At 40.3% G+C, this 22,900-nt stretch overlaps 1 protein-coding gene across 1 annotated transcript in view; it reads left to right on the forward strand.

Moving 5' to 3' along the window:
• Positions 1 to 17,905, forward strand: part of LOC145400089 (uncharacterized) — a 212,063-nt gene extending 194,158 nt beyond the window's left edge. Inside the window, exons 6-7 of the mRNA XM_080272593.1 lie at positions 16,993 to 17,251; positions 17,741 to 17,905. Of these exons, the coding sequence (XP_080128719.1) occupies positions 16,993 to 17,251; positions 17,741 to 17,905 (424 nt within the window). The remainder of the gene's footprint in view (positions 1 to 16,992; positions 17,252 to 17,740) is intronic.
• Positions 17,906 to 22,900: the final 4,995 nt, after the last annotated feature.

The raw sequence follows: 22,900 nt of genomic DNA on the forward strand, positions 1-22,900 counted from the left end.
TGCCTGCATGACAGCAAGAGCACTATGTTGATGCACCAACAGGAAGTATAACTTTCCGTCAGCATATCTCAGGGTTAAATAGCATAAAATGCCGTAATCTATATATCAGTAGAAAGAGAATTCACAGTAGATGGACATGGTACAGTCAGAATTCATGTGAATCAAAAACTTATTTTTTTACAAATATTGTTCTGTGGAAGGGTATGTGATTTTTTCTTATCAGATAAATTCAGTTCATCCTATTGGCCTTCTGTATATCATTTTAACCTACTTCAATGAACTAGCATAAAGAACATCTATTCAGCATTACAGTGACAGCCAATTTTATTACTTTACCATGAATAGTAAACGTGTAGGAAGCATTTGTATAAAGTTACAGTACTTCACAACTAGCACGCGTCATGAAAACTCAAAAATTATCTTTCCAATTTACTTTCGCTTTTTTCTGTGAAAACTTATATAAATTGCCATAACCTTTATATGAATAGAAAGGATATTTACTGTAGATTGACATAGTGCTATCAATTTCACGTATCTAATATTTCTTTTTCTTTTTATTTTTTTTTGTATGGAAGGGTGTGCAATTTTTCCTTTTCGGCTAATTTCTACACATCCTATTGGCCTTTCATCTATCGTATTTACCTTTTTCAACCATACTGCAATAAAGGGCAACTATTCAGCTTTAAAACGATACCATATTCATTAGTCTGCTATAAAAAGTAAGTGTACAGTGGCCGATTAAGTACAAATATCGCAGCGCGACGGCGTGCTCTATGTGCAACCAGCTGAATCTGGCACAGACACAATCGGCAGAGGACCAAAAATCTCAAAGGGTTAACTCCATCCATATATAGGGTGAACAACCATGAACACATGGCACATCCCTGTTTCAGTCCAGCATTCAGATAGAAAAATTTCACTTAGTTCATCATCCACATGCACTGCTGCCATAGTGCCTTCTTACCTACTCTTCACAGCATTTGACACCTTCCCAATTACTCCATATATTCTTAATATTTTCCACATTCCTTGTCTGTCCACACTGTCATATGCTTTCTCCAAATCCATTAAGACCACATACAGCTTCTTTCCCTTCTCAAGAAACTTTTCCACCAATAACCTTAGGATGCATATCTGACCTGCACAACCTCTTCCCCTCCTAAAACCTCCTTGTTCTTCTCCAATTAGTTCCTCAGTTATTTCTGTAACTCTGTCAATAAGTATCTAACCATATACTTGTCCAGTCACTCTAAGACAAATGCCCATATGATTAACATACATTTCATTTTCTCCCTTTCACTTGTACAGGAGAGTAATTATACCTGACTTCCAATCCTCTGGGACACTACCTTCCTCCCAGGCCAAGCTACAAATCTTCCATATCTTTTGTACTAATATATCTCCCTCATGCTTCGGCATTTCACCACACAGTCTATCAGTTCCTGGGGCTTTCCCTGTTTTGATTTTCTTCATTGCTTCCACTGCTTCCATCTTATTGATTTCTTCCTCCCTTCTCATTTCCCTCCTCCCTTCCATTCCCCAGCCACCTATACTCGCATTACTTTCATTCTCTATATTTAGCAATTCCTTAAAGTGTTCTTTCCATCTGCTCACTTTTTCTCCCATCTTCACTAACAACCTGCCATTTATATCTTTCACTTCCCTACTACCATCTTTATCTCCCTGTCAAAATCTCTTTACCTCTATCCAGAACATTTTCTTACATTCCCTCCACTTTACACTCAAATTACTTGTAAACTCCCCGTCCTCTCTCATCTTACTTTCTCATACAAATCTTTTCACCTCTTTCTTCTTCACTACATATAGCTCTCTATTCCGTCTCTGAACTTTCTCCATGCTTCTGCTTCCCAGCCATTTACTACAGTGAATCGTCGTTATGCAACAGGGTTGCGTCAGGTGAAGACCTATTGCATAATCAGTTATCACATAACGAGGTCGATATAACATGGTTTAATGGGGTTAGGAAGGGTGGTCTTGACTGTGAAGCCTAACATGACCTAAAAAGCCTTTGCCAGCCACCTGAAGTTTGTCCTATTCTGGTATGAGTCATCACCAAGGGTCCTTCCCTCAGGCTGGGGGACAGTTGGAGGGCCTGGACAATGACTCTGCACAAAAACATACATCATCACTTTATTTAATATAGTACACTGCACTTTTTGTTAAGCACTTGTGCTGCTATTAGGTAATAACAGTGGTCTTTCATGTACAAAATAAAGTGAAAGGCAGTGATCATTGCCAATGTGAACATGGGGTGGGTATCTTGTCTCAGTCAGCTGAGTAGAGGTCCAAAAAGAGGATGATGGTTATATAAGGCTGACATAATTTCCAAGTCACAAGTTTCAGTATTTCACTGAAAGAAAAGTATACTTCACTTAATATTGCACACTGCACTATGTGTTAAGCACTTGCATTGTTATTTGGCGATAGCATTGGTGTTTTAGTGGCCTTTTACGCACGAAATAGAACAAAAGGCAACGATCACAGCCAATTTAAGCATTGGGTGGGCATCTTGACTCTGTCAGCTGAGTGGAGGCCCATAAAAAGGATGATGGTTACATAAGGTTTATACAATATCCATGTCACGTTTAAGTACTTCACATGAAAAGTATCACTTCACGTAACCCCTTAATTGCAATGTTACTTCTGAATGGACCTATTGACAGACTGCGGCATTCCTTTTACAATCCACAATTCTATTTCAAAAGTTGCACCATGTATTCTTCCCTGAGAGCTTTGTGTATTCATCCACTCACGCATGGGGTTCCTGGTTAATCATTTTAGCTTCCTGCTATGTCTGCATGGACACTAGCAGGTGTGAACAAGTACGAAGGAAAGTGACAGTAGGGTGGCCAGAGTGTCAGGTTGGCTTATGTCTGGGACGCAGCTACCATGACTCACACACTCGTCAGCTTGTAGAAAAGTGACTCATAAAATGTAAATAAGTGAAAGAACCTAATTTTAAGAGTAAGTGATTAAAATATTTGGAAAATGAAAGTGCCTGGTGTAAGCTACTGTATATAAATATATTTCGTTGAGTTTAGCATTATTTACTATTACTAACTAGCTTTTCACTGTTCAATATAACACTGTTTTATTTTATAATGTCTGTAAATTAATGATACTGAAGTGCTGAGTGACACATACACCATAGTGCAAACCTAAGTGACACATATAGTGGTGTGTGGTGGTGACGTGAAGGATGGTGATCATGACGGTTGGGGTCATTAAGGACAATGGACATCTACAGCAGTGCACAAAAACACCAAAAATGAAGCTGCTTCCACTTTTCTCCATGACAGCCTAGGAGCATCTAGACATTTACTGAAGTGCTCATATGTAAATAGGAGGGTTTAGTTTTTTTTTTTTAATGAAAATTATTGAATTGAAAATGGGAAACTTTTGGGTGGATTGCTACAACAAGGACCTCACTTTTGCCATCTTAGCCGCAGTGAAGGGGTTAATATTGCACATTGCACTATTTGTTGAGCATTGGCAGTGTTATTTGGTGATAACAGTGGTGTTTCCATGGCCTTTTGTGCACTAAATAGAGCGAAAGGCAACTATCACAGCCAATTTAAACACTGGGTAGCCATTTTGGTGTGTGTGCATCCCCATATCTCATCAAAAAATATCATTGTAGTGAAATCAGGATGGATTTTTAAGTTGTACTGTGACAGGGTATAACATTTTAATTATCTATCTTTCTATCTATTGCCAGACGCCTCAATCCCGTTCGGGGTGGCCACAAACAAATCACCTCCACATGACCCTGTCCCCCACCATTTCACTGCCCTGCTCCCAACTCACACCCCCCTCTCTTATATACCTCTCGCTGTAACAATTTGTCACATAACAAGGCATCGATGAGGATGCACTCTAAATGCTTTCTTCTTTTTCACCATAGCTTGTCTCATCTCTTCTTTGTGCCCTGCTGTCCCTTGCACCCTCCTTTCATTCCCCACCCTGTACACCACCACACATGCTACACAAATTTCTTCTCTGAATACTGTGCACACACCTTCAGCTCCCCTATCTGCTCCAGATCATATTTACCAGTGTTTCTCCACTTCTCTCTCATATTTTGCCTGTTTTTCATCCACTTGCAACTTTCCTGCCTTTCCTCCTGCCCTTCTTTCCTTCTGTTTATCCATTGTATTTGTACTGTGACTTTCACCACCACCAAGTGGTGATCAGAGTCCACTTCCCCAAACATCCGATTGTCATTATTTCAGCTGTCATTATTTTTGAGGCACAGCTGCTTGGAAAGTATTATAACCATTTTTGTATTAGTAAAGTATGTATCTAGTATCAAATAGTAATGGAAGCACCGAGGAACCAGTCAGCATTACCAGAATTATTATATAAAAGTTTGTCTTTCTGTCCTTCATTCTCTCCTCTTCCTTCTGCTTGTGGATGACTCAGCACTGAGTGACAAGCCAAATGGTTTCATGTCTTTCATTCTTTCCTTTCCTTCTGCCTGTGGGTGACTCAACACTGAGTGACATGCCAAATGGTTTCCTGTACACCAGGAAACCATTTACTACTCTGGATGGTAACCATATAACCAAATTAGTGGGTAATTATAGCACTCAAATCGGATTGAGCCGGTGAAGGTTTATATCCAAGGGATGGTTGGGGTTATTGCTCATGTAATGCCACTCAAGGATGAGTGAGGCTGGTCACTCTCATCTTAAATGTCAGGACCAACGTGCCTAGCCCTGGGCTCTTATACTCCTCATGGGGCAACGAAGGATTGGATGATGGATGGATGGATGGACAAATAATTCATAAGTGTCCTAAATGGCAACCACCCTTCAGGTTATTCTAGCAGAAAGTAGAGGGAGAACATGTTCCTACCCCTCCCATCCCTGCTTGGCTGTGCTCTTGTTCTTAGCTGTAGGAGTAGCAGAAAGAGTTTACCAGGTTATTGTAACACAGTCATCTGGCCCCATATGCCATTAAATTTGTGTAGAGTGATGATATTTATAACAGTAATTTTACTTATAATTAAGAACATTTTCCTGTACTGTACTTTAGTGTGAAACTTCCCCCTCTCCCCAGTCCTCTGGGGTCAAAAGGGGTATTATGCAAATGATTTTTTCTTACCAGCCAATTTTTGCTTGAATGACCTGAGTTCCCTGTATATAGTGATGTGAGAACTGAAAGAGAACTTCTGCCAGGCTTTACATGCCAAGAGCAGATAAGATCAGTTTTAAAGTGTGATGTCAAACCTGGCACAGTATATGCAGCAGACCCTCATTTTACAATGAACCTCTATGCAGTAAATTGCTTATATGATGGAGTGAGTAAAAAGGTAGTAAGTAAAAATGCAATGCAAATATATACTGAAAAAAGGTACTAACTTTTTCCTCATGATGATGATGATGAAAAAGTTAGTACCTTTTTTCGGTATATACTGTATTTGCATTGCATTTTCATTTACACAATCAATTTGTTCCCGTACAAACCCCACCACTTGATGTACGAGCACTTTTATTGCCAACGCAATTGCCAACACGCAAGCTTACATTCATTTGTTTGTTCCAAGATTACTTTTCAACTTAATCATTATCGGGTTTGGTAGTGTCAGTAATGGGACAGTTGTGTGGGAGTTTAGGCCTGAAATACGAGGCCTGGGGGGGACTAAGTTTATGATGGAAGAGCTGAGAGGAAGGATGGGACTAGACTGTAACGGTATTGTGATGAGGATGGGTAGATTGAGATGATTTGGACATGTGGAGAGGATGGGAGTTGACGAGTGGGTGCAGAAAGTGAGAAGTGTGAACACTAGGGGTAGTGTTGTGAGAAGCAGACCAATAGACCTGGATCAAGGTCATAGAGTGTGACGTCAGGGATAAGGAACTGAAGTGGGAGGCTGCCAGAGATCGAACAGCAAGGAGAGCACCATTAGGTGACCAAGACTGACTTATGCAAACATGTTGGATTCTTTATAAACAAAACAAAACGAATGATGGTGCAAAATCTGTAGTTTCTGGTGGCTTTGAGGGATTCAGAGTTGAGGTCCCACTCATTGAGTTAACCCTAAGTGATGGAGACCATTAACTCTTCACTCTCCTAGCCTCAGAAGTCCTTACCTCAAGCCCATCTCAGAATTCTGTATGGTACGTGTTTCTTCATTATTGTGCCCGTTTCATCATTATCTGTTAACCTAACCATGGCTGTATGTGTTTCTGGTACTTACCATAACAGTATGTATGTATTTAGTAGGTCTATATTGTTGCAAAAGGAAATATTTGGGTTTATAAGTGGAGAAAGCTTATGACAGGATGGATAGACAAGGATTGTGGAAAGTATTAAGAATATATGGAGTAGATGGGAAGTTGTTGAATGCCGTGAAGAGTATGTATGAGAGTGCTAAGGCTGCAGTGTGTGTGGATAGTGAACTGAGTGAATTTTTCTATTTGAAGGTTGGATTGAAACAGGGATGTCATGTCTTCATGGTTGTTCAGTCTGTATATGGATGGGATTATAAAAGGTACAAGGTAGGGCAGTGGATGTTGGAGTGACCCTAATGAGAGAGAGCAGTGTTTGAAAACTCCCTGTACTGTTGTTTGCAAATGATACTATGTTGTTAAGTGAAGACGAAGGGGAGCTGCAAGGCTTGGTGAACGAGTTTGGGAGAGTGTGTAAGAAACAGAATCTAAAGATGAATGTAGGGAAGAGTAAAGTTATGGTCTTCGAGAGAAGTGAAGTCAGTGAATGTACAGTGAGGCTGGATGAGGAGGAAATAGAAAATGTGAGTGCATTTAAGTACTTGGGTAGTGTGATGAGTAAGGATGGAAGTTGAGAGGATGAAGTGCTTGGAAGTGTACAACAAGGAAGAAAGATTACTGATTCCTTGAAAAGCAGTGATAAGAAACAGGGAAGTGAGCATCGACGTGAAAAAGTTGCTACATGACAGTATTATGATACCAACTCTAACGTACGGAAGTGAAACTTGGACCTTTGTTGGAGGGACAGGAGTTGAGAGCGAGAGCAGTGGAAATGAGTTATTTGAGAGGAGCCTGTGGAGTCACATGGAGAGACAGACTGACAAATGAGGAAGTGAAGGAGCGTTGTGGTGTGGATGTGATAGGAAGCATTAGGAAAAACACACTGAGGTGGTTTGGCCATGTGGAGAGGATGGAGATTGAGAGACTGAGGAGGAGAGTGTATGTGAGTGTAGTGGAGGGGAGTAGAGGGAGGGGGAGGCCAAGGATGAGATGGAGGGATGGAGTGGAGAGGTAGCCTATATGAGAGAGGGGGATGTGAGCTGGGAGCAGGACAGTGAAATGGTGGGGGACAGGGCGACTGTGAGGCAATTTGTTTGTGGCCACCCCTTACAGGATTAAGGCATCTGGCAATAGATAGATAGATAGACAAGTGGGCTAACACCTACCGTACCTCACATTTGTATGAACCCATAGGTTCTGTGCTTTTGTTATTGCGATATTTCATTATCATGCACTAGGCACAGTATTAAAGCTATGGGGGATTACCAAAGGATAACTGTAATTACAGGAGGCCCCCAGGTTTTGAATGGGTTGCATTCCTGAAGAACCATTCACTAAATGATATTTCATTGTGCAAACCCATTATAACATGGGTTAAGTGGAGTTTGGTTCCAGGACCCCAATTTTTCCCTCATCCACCTGTATTAACCCTCTTTTTGCCTAATGTGAATCAATATTTGTGTATTTTATGACTCCCCAACCTTTAATCTACAACTACATCTATGATTTAACTTGTAACTAACCAATAAAAAACATAAGTAAGGCTCTTCCTGGCAGACTTGGCGACCTGTATGCCGGGTCTTGTAGCAGGGCATTTGGACGGCATGATGACAAAATAAATGTTGCACATGTGGCAGGAAGGTACTGTACTGTTTTGGATGGTAGGGCAGGAGTGAATGGTGCGCATTTTCCGCGTTAGTGACACGGGTGGAATCAGCAGACTTAGGGCGTGCTCGGTTCAAAATTGCCCATGGAAAAAATTTTGTTATAGCGAATTTTGACGTTCGTTAGGTGAGCAAAGGGTAGTAAAACGTGATCTTCGTTAAAGCGAATTTTAGTTATGTGATCGTTCGTAAAGTGGGGGTTGCCTGTACCTGTTCTGGTGAGTTGGAAACTTGCTTTTAGACTGTTGGTGGTTAACCCTTTGGCCAAAAACATATTTCCATATGAACTGCTGTTATAATTGATGATATATGAGAAATTGTCATGTGATGGATTTTTTCAAACACATCATCATAAAACAAAGATATGCAGTATATGGCATTTCAGTTGTCTTTGGCATTTGCTGCAGTACACCTATGCCATCCAAAGCAGAGGAATTAAGAGGAGTACAGAGGATTGTTGGATCTTACAGTATGTAAGGTAAAAATGAGGACACTAAAACAAAAAGTGGTGAGCATGGTACTTAGATTGAAAGAATAAAAGTACTCATAGAAACTGAATACAGCACCATTTGAGTGTGAGCAATTGATAAGTAGTTGAGGTTATGAGTTGGGAATATTAATTACAAATTTATAGCATGCAGTCAAAGAGTATTATGGAAATGTATGCTAAAGGTGTGTGTAGTGTTGCAAAGGTATCTTCTGTTAAGAAAGGCAGAGCATGGTTGGATGAGAGGTTAAAAGAGCATTGGAAAAGAAAATATGAGAAAAGTGCTTGGAACTGATGCAAGAAAAGAATTCACTTTAGATGCTAGGAAAAAAAAAAAAAAAAAAAAAAAGTATAAATTTGGAAGGAAAATGAATACAGTGTAAACTTCTTTGATGACAGAAAAGAATTTAAAAAGATGTGTGCAGTGTTTGAAGAATGATGTAGGAAGGGTAGTGGTGAACAGTGGGGATATTAAAGATGCATGGAGAGAACATTACAGCCAGTTGTTGAAGGAGGAGTTTGACTGAGACAGGGAAGGTTTGGAGCCTGCAGATCCAGTGATTGGCCCTTGGCTTTTGATTGAGCTGCCACTGTGAGTGGTCCATTAGGCAGGATGCAGGTGGGGAAGGCAGCAGGTGTGTCTGGGTTGACTGCTGAAATGTTGAAAGCCTCAGGAGATACAGGGGTGAGGTTAGTCGCTGACCTGATTAATATGATTAAATATGAGTCTGTTGTCCCAGACGATGGGCTGAAGAGTGTAATTGTAAATGTGTACAAGGGGAAGGGTGATGCCCTGGAAAGAGGAAATTATTGAGTCATAAAACTTTTAGACCAGATAATGAAGGTAATTGAGAGAGTTCTAGAAAGTATGATTAGAGGAAGAGTGAATGTTGATTAGACGCAGTTTGGGTTTATGCCAGGCAAAGTTGTTCGACAACTTTAGGAAAATATATAGGAAAGAAAAGGGAACTGTGCTTTGTTTTTCTTGATTTGGAAAAGGCCTTCAGAGTCCTAGAGAGCTGGTGAACTGGGCAGTGAGAAATTATGGGATCAAAGAATGGCTGGTTTGGGTGGTTATGGCCATGTATGTGGGTGCTCACACCCAGGTAAGAGTGAATGGAGGTTTGAGTGATGAGTTTTCCATGAATGTTGGTGTGCTCCAGTGGTCAGTTTTGAGCCCTTTGTTGTTTATCGTGATATTGAAGCCCTCTCACGTGACATCAGAAATGAACTCCCATGGGAGATGTATTCTGATGTTTCGGTGTTGATTGCAGAGAATGAAAGGGAGGTGAAGGAAAGATTTAAGAAGTGGAGAGATGGTATGGGGCACAAGGGCTTAAGAGTGAATGCAGATAAAACAAAAGTGATGGTATCTAGGGCTGGTGGCAGTACTGTCAAAGAAGATGGAGAGTGGCCATTTGCAATTCACCACAAAGGCATGGGAAGTAATTCCTTCTTGTGCAGTGTCTGTGATAAATGGGTGCATAAGAGATGTAACGGTGTTAGAGGTAGACTGTGAGATAATGCTGATTTCATGTGTGTGGTGTGTTGGGGAGAGCAGGTGGAGATTGTCAGGCATGAGACGATTGAACTTGCTGATGAGTCTCTTTGAATGTATGGAAGAGTTTTGTTATTAGAGAGACATGTTGTGTGCTGGAGGTTGGACTCTGTAGCTAGAGTGAGGTGTGGTTGGAAGAAGTTCAGGGAGCTGTTACCTCTCCTGACACTGAGAGGGCTCTCCCTCTCTGCTAAGGGATCTTTATATGTGGCATGTGTTAGGACTGTAATGCTGTATGGTAGTGAGACCTGGGTTGTAAAGGAAGAGGATATTCGCGGCCCAAACATACAGAAATGGTAATGATTAGGTGGATGTACAGTGTGTCACTGAGTGTGAGGCCTGGGAGGGCTAGGTTTACGATGGAAGAGTTGAGGGGTAGGATGGGACTGGAGTGTATTGGTGTTGTGATGAGGAGAGGTAGATTGACATGGTTTGAGCATGTGGAGAGAATGGGGGATGATAATAGGGTGCAGAAAGTGAGAAGTGTTAATGTTAGGGGTTGAGTTGCAAGAGGTAGACTGAAAAAGACGTGGGACAAGGTCATTGAGTGTGAACTCAGGGATAAGGGACTGAATAGGGAACCTGCCAGAGATCAAGCAGCAAGAAGAGCCACCATTAGGTGACCAAGCCTGATACATGCAAGCATGCTGGAGCTATCAAAAATGAAATTAAATGTCTAAAGATGTAAGATTGAGTGGCAACAGACTGATTCACACTACTTCACCTTTCATGTTTTCACCCAGATGGGAATGAAGCAAGGTCTTCATGATCAGATGGATGCACTGCTAACTGAACTGGTCAGATTAAGCTCTTGGACAACCATCAAATATGGGGATTGCCACCTGATGTATCTTACATTCTGCCACATTTTACTCTATGAAGTATGGTTTCACATGAAGATTAACTTCCATTAAAATATCACTTTGGATGATAGGGGCTTGTTTTGTTTTGGTTTTAGGATGCTTTTATTCTGCATGGTGAAAAGTGCTATCTAAAAGACTACGTATGTTTTAATCTCGTTAGGTTTGAATAAGGTTGAACAGTTTATATATCAGTCTGTTGATGTGACCAACAGTGATCCCTGTTTTTGCACAGTATATGTATCATAATAAAAAAAAAAGGACAAAAAGATTTGTGCAAAATATTTGATAAGTCCCCCATTTGGCCTTAATGAAAAAAATAATCCCCCCCACTACATTTCACTCAGCCTTCACTCATTTTACTCAGTTTTGTCATTATAGAACCCAGAAACTATAACTTCTTGGCTATTGTAATGCACAGATCATATTTATGATAATTATGTTTTGTTATGGTGTGGTGATATACGGTACAACAAGTATCAGCTACTAGACACACTTCACCCATGTCATTCTGTTGCAGTCAGTGTAGAACTAAAAACACCTCCATTTCATGTGGGGGGGAGGGGGAACTCAGTGGGATTGTTGATGGACCCGTGTGAATTGAACAGAGGTAGAGGTTTATATTGTCCTGCAAAACTTGTCTTGTGTGAAAATAACCCACACAAAAGGAGGGGTCACTTTGCTTACTAACATAGATAAAAAGAAAAATTGCTCCACCAAGTGTACCAACATGATGGCATCCCAGAAAATCGTGGCACATGTATTTGAGCTGAAATTATTATTATTAATACAGTGATTCCTTGGCTATAGCTACAGTAGTCCCTCATTTATCCGGACGCGCAGTGTCCAGACGTGTTATCCAGATGCTAGGTCATGGCTCTGTTAAACCTTTATCCAAATTTACTTGCTATTATCCGGATGTAAAAGTCCCCTAGAACTTCAGCCGGCCAGCCGACATGTTCAAACATTCGGTATCGTGGCCACTGGGCTGGAGCAGTGAGTGGTAAGTAGTCTGTAACCCACAACCAGAGCTAAACTGTCTGTCCGCCCCTGTATTGAATGGTTAGAGTCGTACGCTCATCCTGTCACTCCTAGTGAATCTCCATCACCCGAGTAATATGACTGTATCCCCCAAGCGGTGTCAAAACGTTCATACACATTCCCCACCGAATGTCTAATATCGTGCAGCCACAGGGGCTAAGTCTTTCCCAACTGCCACTTCCATCGAACACAGACCACAATCCACGAGAACATGTTCGATGACAGCGGCTGTCAGCCTCTTTACCGACAGTTGAAAGTCCCCCGGTCACGGTGAGTTGTTTCCACATGGCCACTCGGCGTCTAACAGACTGCAAGCCACAAGTAAATGTACAACAGAAACAACCCATCCGCCTGTTGACAGAAGGGAGATCATCCTGCCCATAACCTCGTTTCTCCCCCCTTCCTGTCCCTCCTCCATACCCTCCCGGCTCCCCCTTCACTCCCTCAGTCCCTACCCTCCTCTGTGATGATGACACTGACTCGTGAGTTTTCAAAGTTTTCTTGCAATTTATTCAACAACTATATCGTATCGAAATTCTGCATTAATCATGAGAAAGCTCGTGAAATTCTGCATCAAGACATATACTTAACTCTTGGAAGGTGTTGGCAGAATTTTGAATTAGGATGGTGGGAAGTTATATGAACTTTCACTCTCATCTTAAATGTCAGGACCAACTGCCTAGCCTCGGGCTTCTACGCTCCTCATGGGGCAACGTAAGATTGGATGATGGATGGATGGAAGTTTTACTCCTGAACACTTTATTATTGCTGCATTTCTTTAATTTTGCTTATCAGTTTTATGCATTTTTATTAGCTTATCATATAGTATAAACACCAGCGAAGATGATGGTGTACGTTTTATACCAATGAACCAGTTTATGGTGACATATTTGGCCGTGGAACTTTTTTTGAGCCCTGGGAGCAATCACTCGTCACAGACAACAGATTTTCAAACAATCATCAGTTTTTTGTGGATTTTTGTTGTTTATGGATTGTTTTTGTGATGTTTAGCATTAATATGGATAATCCTATGTGTGTTTTGATGTCTAAAAATGGCAGATTGACCTGAAAACAGTGCCAAAATTAGGAGGGGTTCTGAACATAGTCATGTATAGGTTGGGTGTTTTTTGGTTTTCAGTGTTTTTTTTTTTCATGGTTTTCTTGATGTTTTGCATTACTTTGGATATTCCTATGTGTATTTTGATGTCTAAATATGGTAGATTGACCTGAAAACAGTGCCAAAATTGGGAGGGGTACTGTACATACAGTGGTATATAGGTTGGGTGTTTTTTGGTTTTCATTTTTTTTTTTTTTTTTTTTTTTCATGGTTTTCTTGGTGTTTAGTATTTCTTTGGATATTCCAGTGTGTGTTTGGATGTCTAAATATGGCAGATTGACTTGAAAACAGTGCCAAAATTAGGAGGGATACCGTACATACAGTGGTGTATAGGTAGTGTGCTTTTTGGTTTTCAGTTTTTTCCTTTTTTTCATGGTTTTCTTGATATTTAGCATTACTTTGGATATTCCTATGTGTGTTTTGATGTCTAAATATGGCAGATTGACCTGAAAACAGTGCAAAAATTAGGAAGGGTACTGTACATACAGTCGTGTATATGTGGAGTGTTTTGGGGGTTTCACTTTTTTTTTTTTTTTTTTTTTTTTTTTTTTTTTTTTATGGTTTTCTTGGTGTTTAACATTACTTTGGATATTCCTGTGTGTGATTTGATGTCGAAATTTGGCAGATTGACCTGAAAATAGTGCCAAAATTAGGAGTGCTGTACATACTATAATATAAGGGTCGGGTGTTTTTTTGGTTTTCATTTTTTTTTTTTTTTTTTTTTTTTTTAATGGTTTGCTTGGTGGTGAAAATTATTTTGGATAATCCTATGTATGTTTTGATGTCAAAATATGGCAGAAAGACTGGACAACACTGCCACAATAAGGAGGGGTGCTGTACATGCAGTACTGTTTAGGTGGGATGTTTTTTTGGTTTTCATTGGTTTTGCTGCATGGTTTTCTTGGTGTTTAACATTACTCTGGATATTCCTATGTGTGTTTTGATGTCTAAATAAGCCTGAATGACTGGAAAACACTGTCAAATTAAGCATAGGGGTACTGTACAAGTTAGGTATAGGTTGGAGGTGGATATAGGTAGGGTCTGGGTGTGGTAGTGGAATAGTGTTCATTATCTGGATGTTGACACTACATAGACATGCCTTTGACTCTATTATGTCCAGATAAATGAGGGATTACTGTATTCTTTTTTTATCAGTGCAAGATGAAAATCTACACTCTTTCCATCATCACGCATTTTTCAACTCAAGCACATTGTTACCGTGTGCCTGAGTTGGTTTCTGCTGATAATAATGATTCATTGTTTATGGTTTCTTATGTCTTTGAGGACAATCCTGTTGTAGGTGGGGGCACTCATCATCCACTCACTCAGTGTAGTGCTACTTTGGGTGTCTGCCTTTTCCTCTCTTCTTTCCTTCCTCTTCTGTGTTTCTTTGCTTCATTCTTTCCTCTTTCTTCTGCCTACAGGTGATTTTACACTCCCTCTTCCATCTTTCTGTCTATCATTCTTTCCTCCTCCTCCTGCCTGTGGGTGACTTGTTTTGTGTATACCAGGAAACCATTTACTTTGCGGGGTGGTAACCGTATAACCAAATTATGATGCCAGGTGATTTAGTGAGTAATTGAGGCAGTTCAGTCGAATTGAGCCAGTGCAGTTTTATATCCAGGGGGTGGTTGAGATTTATAGCTCACATAATGCCAGTCAAGGATGAATGAAGCTGGTCTATCTATCTATCTTGGTGCTGTATCCCAGAGGACGTGGGCTGTCAAGGAATGCCATTTGTCTCGGTTCATGGCCTTCTGTAACAGTTTGGTCTTCTTGCTCGTCCCTCCTGTGGCTCCGACCAGCTCATCCATGAAAGTCCTCCTCGGTCTTCCTATCTCTCTCTCGCCATTGATCTTCCCAGTTAAACACACCTCCTCCAGTCCCCTGCATCTCATCAAGTTACCCGTGAATGTTATCTTCCTCTTCTTCATCACACCGAGTAACTCCTTCTTCATTCCGGCCTCTTGTAGTACTGACTCATTTGTCCTCCGGTCTGTCCATGATATTTATAACATTCTCCTCCAAAACCATATCACCGCTCTAGTCTCCGCTCTTCCTTGTTCAGTGTACATGACTTGCATCCGTACAAAAGGATTAACCACAGATACGTTTTTACAAATCTTCATGTTGTACTTATTGATATTTGTTGGATGGTCAGGATTTTCCTGTGTTTCTAATATGCCGTCTTTGCTATTCCTATCTTTCTTATGACTTCTTTGCGAACTCCTTCCATCTGTAGTCGTCATACTCCCTAAGTAGTTATAATTATCAACCTGCCTCAGCACATCTCCGTCCACCCTCACTGTTGCTTCAGGTGTCTTCTCCTTCCTCGACACTAATATCACTTTTGTCTTCTCAGTATCTATATGGAAACCTCTCTTGTGGTGCTCCTGCACCAACATCTCAACTAGCTTCTGCAATGTTTCTATTGAATCGATGATCAGTACAGTATCGTCTGCATATCGGATATTCGTGATGTTCCTACTGCCAACGGTAATCCCTTCTAGTTGTTCTGTGTTCCTCTTAATCATTTTGCTGTACAGGTTAAACAAGTCTGGGGACATCACACAGCCTTGTCTAACACCTCTTTCAATACTTCTATACTCTGTCTTCAGATCTGCTACTCAAACTGCCGCTTTCTGGCTCCAGTACAGGTTCCTAATCATCCTTATGTCGTTCCAATCCAGTTTCAGTTCTTCCAACATTTGTAGTAGATTATCATGTTTTGACTCGATCAAAAGCTTTCTCATAATCTACAAAACACGAGTAGACATCCTTCTGTACCATGAGTGCTCTTTTGGCCAATACTCTAAGGGAGAATATGGCATTTCGCATCCCTTTGTCTCTTGTGAGTCCAAACTGGCACTACGATATCTCGTGTTGGATTTTGTTTCGGATTTGCAGTAGTATCACCTTCAGAATGATCTAGGTGATCTGGTCATGATGCTGATGGTGCGGTGTTTATTGCACTCTAATGTGCCCAGCGCCTTTAGTACAGCTATAAACTCAGAAATGTACATCTGTTCTGGTATATCTCCCGTATTAAATAAATTGCATTCGTTAAGCTTGTTATCCGGTCAATGGCAAACTCTCCACTTGCTTGTAATATCTCCACTGATATACCATCTTCCCCCACGGCTTTTCCTGCTTTTACCCTCTTCCTAGCATACTCTACTTCCTCTTTGAGTATCACTGGTCTTTCCTCCTCGGTGTATACTATTGTCTCATCCCTGTTTGTATGCTCCGGTCTGGTCACTCATCTTAAATGTCAGACCAACTTGCCTAGCCCCGGGTTCCTAAGCTCCACATGGGGCAACATAGGATTGGTTGATGGATGGATGGATGTCTTTGAGGAACTGAAAGATGAGATCCTGTTCAAGGAGTCAGTCCTTTGTGGTGGAGACCACTAAATTTCCATCCCTTAGCCTTAGAATCTCTCACCACAAGCCTATCTCAGGTGTCCCTGTGGTATGTGTTTCTTCCATTTTGCACCCTTTTCATCACTTTCTATTAACCTGATCATATTTATATGTGTTTCTGACACTGACTATAACATTATTTATGTATTTGATGGGTCTAAATTGTTGTAAAAGGGGAAAGTTTGGGCTTGTACTTGCAGTGTCTTATATCAGTTGGGATAAATTCCATAGGTTCTGTACCTCTGTTATTGCACAATTTCATTATCACGTGCCATGTTTGGTACCACTTATGCAAGATAGCCCTGGAATCACTGTATTAATCTGCAAGCATATTTCACAGAGAAGAACAGCTAGAAGAATGTGAGATGTACTAAGAGGAAATTTTGAAATTCCATGGTTGCTTGACAGCACAAACTGACCACTCAACGACTGGTTGAGTTCATTATTTCATTATTTGATAGTTGTATACCCAGAGGTATCTTGTTTATTCTCTGGTAATAATATTAGATACCATCATATTATCTGTGTAATATTGATGAAGCTGATAGGTTAATTGCTTATATATATTTTGTATGTAATATTTTTTCAGAATGAATAAACAGCTGAGAGATGCATTTGATCCTCTGGCTACTGCATCCCGATCCCCACCCCCATTAGCCTCTGCTGACCTGGTAACCCTAGCAGTGGATGGGGCAGGCCTTGCTGAGACAGTGAGGGACAGATTGCTGGGGGATCTTGGACGAGCAGTAGGGGATGGCTTGGTAACAGAAGGGCTGGAAACTCATACTCCTGGGTCTAAAATTGCCCGACAGGTAATGTCAAATATGACTAGGTTGTTGAAGGATAGGGTTTCATATACATTGCATAGACTTCTGGAAAAAAGGTTGTTTATCTCTCTATACTTGTTCATCTAGCTGATACCTTATGCCTTCTTGGGAACTTCACCACAGGAATTGGCCATGGCAGAAGGGCCTGTAGGCTGTGTGTGCTCTCACATTTCTTGCTCTGTCAGCAGTTTTCCTTTCCTAGCCAATTTGCATACCAGTATATAATCACCCATATAGCTCAGAGTGACTGGAATTCTGTCTGTATGTCCATACCTCATCAATACAGTATGTTTCTTATGGTTCATTTCATCCTATCACATTACATACCTTTTGCCCTCTGATCCATACCATAATTTTCATAAGATTTTATTATTACGGTCAACTCATTTTACACAGGACCCATGCACATCGATTCAGCATGCAATGACTAAAATTTAGGTCCAAAGACCACCTTAAGTGCAGCACAGCATTACCTGGTGAAGGGGTTAATGAACTGTTTTTTTTTTTTAGCTGTTGGGCCGTATATCCAGTAGTGTGGGAAAGAAGTGCCATGAGTGCAGCACAATGTCACCTGGTAGAGGGGCCCTTGTACAACGCTTCCATCCAAATGCACGTTTAGACCACCTTACTGTCAACTGCTGTTCTCACTGCAATGGTGAGATATTTGTTGTTTGAGCTGAAGCCAGCTATTCATGTGGAGTGAGAACAGTGTATATTTTTAGGAATATAGGGAGTATGTTATGTCTGTGAATAAGGTCCCAATTACTTTGAGGAATGAGTTGGAAATGTGTTGTATATCACATCTTGACATGAGGGATGTTGATTTACTAGAAGGGTTTATGATTAATTAGCTTATGTTTTCAGTGCTATTCTGAGATTACTTTTTCTTGTGGAAGTGTGAATGTTTTTCATATTAGGCCTTTGGTATGCACCTGAAGTAGGGCCATGCAGTAACATGATTTGGTTTTTGCCTTCATGTGTTCATGTGGTATGCAATTTATGCCTATTAATATGCATTAATGTTTACAAAGCAGGAATAACTCGTCTCAAAGTATGAATCAAAGAAGCATATCACTGACTGAAATACAGTATAATGTGAGCAGGAACAATCATTACTCAAAAGTGAGCACAGACAGGAATAGCTGCTCATTGTACATTAGTGGTATCTTACCATGAATGAAACAGCTCAGAACTCACTAATGCATTTTGTATCTTGCACCCACTTGGCTGGTTTTCACCAGATATGAGAGTAGGGGACTTTTTTCATACTCTTGCTCACTATAGTACTGGCTTTCTTTTTGAAAACCTGGTATATGTATGTAATTTCAATGGAGATACTTGTGTAGGCAAGGGTCACTCGCCCAACAAAGTCTAAAAACGATGTTAAAACTCACCTAACAGTTAGTTATTTCACTTCACTGCACTTCACTTGCTGGTTACCAAAAAAAAATAAGTATAAAAATTAGCTTCCAACTTACCTAAGCTGACAGTTTTTTCATTTAACTGCATTTCACTTGCTGCTTGATCACCAACACTACACTGTTTTTACATCACTAACACTAATATACCCAATAGCTATTGAGCTTTAAAGTCATCTTAGAACAAACTGATGACTGTAAACTTGTGTGTTGGTGATCACAAAAACAAAAATAACAGTTGTTCAATGACCAGTGAGGCTTCGTATGGAATCATAATGATCGTACAGGTATGAGCAAAAGAATGATCACTCTGTATGTTGAAAAAAGGTCTTAACTTTTTTGTCATCATACGAGCAATTCATCCCATACTGGTTCATCCTGTAATGAGGGTCTGTTGTATGTATGAGACAGTAGTTATAATATAGCTGATGGCAAGTATTTTAATTACTGTATCTGATAGTGATAATTTTGCAATCTTTGTAATCCAAACCATACTAATTATGATCCATGTCTTACACTACCACCTTTAGTAACATTATGATCTTAAAAGAAAAATGATTACAAATTACTATAAAAGTAGGAAACTATTTTTGGATGAGATGCAAATATTTTGATATGAAGGTGGAAAGGAGTGTGAAATTGTGAGGGATGACAGTGAAATAATATTAACACTTAGAACTGAAGTAATGAGTAGATGCAAAGAACATTTTGAGGGAGGAAGGGAGGGATGAGGGGGTGGGGCAGCAGCAGCAGTACGTCAGGTGCATAGATGTTGAGAGAGAGAGGAGGGGAGAGGGGATTTTTGCAACTTCAAAAAAATTTATGCAAAATGCCTCACACAGTTCTTAGGCATGAAAAGAGGTCTGAATGATGATGATGGTGGTGGTGATGAAATTTTGTCCTTGCAACTTTTAGATTTATTCTTCTTTCTTCTGTCTGCCGGTGACTTCACACTGAGTGACAAGCCAAATGGTTTCCTGTACACCAGGAAACCATTTACTATGCTGAGCAGTAACCATATAACCAAATTATGGTGCCTGGGGGTTTAGTGGGCAATTAAGGTGCTCAGATTGGATTGAGCCAGTGCAGGATTATATCCAAGGAGTGGTTGGGGTTTATTGCTCATGTAATTTCACTCAGGGATGAGTGAGGCTGGTCACTCTCATCTTAAACGTCAGGACCTACTTGCCTAGCCCCGGGCTCCTGTGCTCCTCATGGGGCAACACTGGATTAGATGATGAATGAAAGAATGAATGCAACTTCCAAAAAAAATTTTGTGCATCATAGCCCACAGCTCAAAGAGTGAAGATGTAACCTTTTGGTTTGATTGTAGTTACTTCTTTGATTTTATTCAACTTAAGACAGACCTTTGAAAAATGTAGAGAAGAGGTTAATATGCAAACCATGTTAACTACCGCTATTATTGTTGTGCCAGTATTTTTGAGTTTGTATGATACACCCACCACAAATTGACTTAGGACCTGCACACAGAATTGATATGGGAGAGTTGTCTGTCTTTGCTGTGTGTTTCCACCTGTACCAAGTGAATTTTGGGGGCAAGAAGTAACTGGCAACTCCTTTGGTGTTGGCAGGAGGTGGTGAAACTCTCAGCACAACAGTGCTTGCCCAGAAGCGAGAGTGGGAGTATATGTTCCCTTCGCTCCGAGCGTGCACCTCCCTCTTTTTTCGTATGTATTACTGTTTGCCCTGTTATTTCCTAGAGTCGAGTTGTCATGCCTGGAAAGTACTGCTCAAGGGATGAGAGGGTCCTGATTATTGCATAGAGGCAGGATAATGTCCCTATTGACACGATCTGTGAACTTACTGGACGCGCAAATTTGACCGTCATGAAGATTCTTGCTGCAATGCGATGCTAGCCACCTGATGTCGTACCAGAGCACAAACATGGCGGTGGAAAGAAGAGGACGACTTCCAGAGGTACAGATACGCTTCTGAAGAGGGAAGTAATGAAGAATCCTCGACTGACAGCAGCAGAACTGAAGAAAATGCATCCCCAGCTGTTACAAGACGTCTCAATTCAAACTATCCAACACCACTCGCAGAAGGAGCTGGGTTTGCCAAGCCACACCGCAGCCAAGAAACCGCTTGTCACTGACCACATGAAGAAGCAGTGCATTCAGTTTGCCAAGAAATTTGCACACTGGACATCGGATGAGTGGAGAAAACTTTTACGTTTTCCAATGAAAGCACATTTCAAGTGTTCCAGGTGCATTCCGCCAAGGTTCGTCGCCCTGCCTCCCATAGTCGATATGACCCTGCATACACGATGCTGACTGTTAAACACCCACAATCAGTAATGGTATGGGGGTGTTTCTCAGGTGAAATGGGGAGGGGAGGCCTCAATTTTCTTACTAAGAACTTGATGATGAATGGTGGCCGGTACCTTCAAGTTCTGAGAGATCATTTGTTAAACATTTTTGCTATTCATGGGTGCGACTTTTTCGTGCACGATTCAGCTCCATGCCACAAGTCAAGAAAGGTTGACAAAATGGCTTCAGGATAATCGGATTGAGGTCCTCAACTGGCTTGGCAACAGTCTGGGTAAATCCAATAGAAAACTGCCGGGCAAAGATGAAGAAAATCATGGCAGAGAAGAAGACACCTAATCTGGACAACCTCAAGACTGAACTGACAAATGTTTGGTGCAAAGAAGTGTCCTTAGATTACTTTAGAGATCTAAGTGATTCCATGCCAGAACACATCCAACTGGTCCTGAAAAACAAGGGAAACATGATTTCATAATGAATGGCATTTCATGAACAAACATTGTGATATACTATGATTTCTGTGCTTTTTAATACCTTGTGGGGGGAGGTCCTAAGTCAATTTGTGGTAGCTGTACAGTATACACTCTGATGATGGTATGTGTAGTCAGAACTGCTACTTGGAAATCTTTAAATATATGGAATGAAGTACAGGGCCTGTAAGTGCCCCCTTTTTTTTTTTTTTTTTTTATATATATATAGTTACTGAGTTCCAGTAAGTACTGAGCACAGTATTTGATATAGTATTAATTCCTTCACAGTGATGTCATCTCACGTTGTCATATTGTTTTGGTACCAATAAAGATTTTATTTATTTTAGGAGAGATTTCTTGTATTGAAGAGATTAATGAAGGTTGTCTCAGCCCACCCCAATGAAATAATCTCTCATAGATTGAATGAAATCATTTGGAGATGACAAGATATGCTTGGACTGAGAGAGCTAAAGTATTAATTTTCTCTTCATGTGCTATATGTAATAATGTCGTTACTTTTCAGTAAAACAAAAAGAAAAGTGTGCTAAATGATGTTAATATTGATATTTTTTGGTGTGCAGTATATGAATGCAGTCTATATTACTTCAGTAAGTAGGATTAACCTCTGCATTTATACCTCCAACATAAAATATAGTTTCTGATGCAAGAGAAGTAAAAATTAATCTGTACAAAGTGAAAATTAGAATTACAGAGCTTTGCCCTTATTCATTATCTTCAAGTAGATGGACTTTATATTAACCCATTCAGACATTTTGATGTGCATAATATTCTCTCATTGAAGGCTTAGATTCACTATGCATGCAGCTTAACCCTTTGAGATTCCGATGTTGCTGCTGCGTATTACATAAAATTCAACCTCAGAGATTACAATGATACGTCCACACATTGTATTAAAATATTTTTTTTTTATATATTCATCATACAGTAAATTGTATCAATGCATCATACACTGTATATGTGATCACAACATAGTGTATATATATATATATATATACAGGATATATATATATTTCTAATGTACAGTAATCCCTCAACTATCCGACGTAATAGAGCCAAAGGCATGTCCGGAAAGGGATCCTGTCCGTATAGTGGGCACCAGCCTCCTGGACTTGTACTTATGGACCCTAACTCAGAAAAACACCTATACAACTCCCTCTGGACATGCATAGCACCTATTTAAGACCCAGATCACACCAATGAGGGACATAAAAGACTGAAATAAATGCAAAAGAACCATAAAATTAGGTTTTAGGTTTATACAATATTAAACATTCTGGGTACTTACACCAAGTCCCTGGCACCTGGACAGGTACTTATGTACCCTAACTCAGAGAAATACATCCCTACTGCACATGCATAGCACCTAATACCCTATTCACACCAATAAGGGACATAAAAGAGTGAAATGAGGTGTTTGTGGTAAGTACAGTATGGAAAATACAGTACAGTACAATATGAAACATTCTGGGTACT

Source organism: Coenobita brevimanus, chromosome 51, assembly GCF_032717465.1.
Source record: "Coenobita brevimanus isolate Jiangsu-jjx chromosome 51, ASM3271746v2, whole genome shotgun sequence".
Classification (NCBI taxonomy): domain Eukaryota; kingdom Metazoa; phylum Arthropoda; class Malacostraca; order Decapoda; family Coenobitidae; genus Coenobita; species Coenobita brevimanus.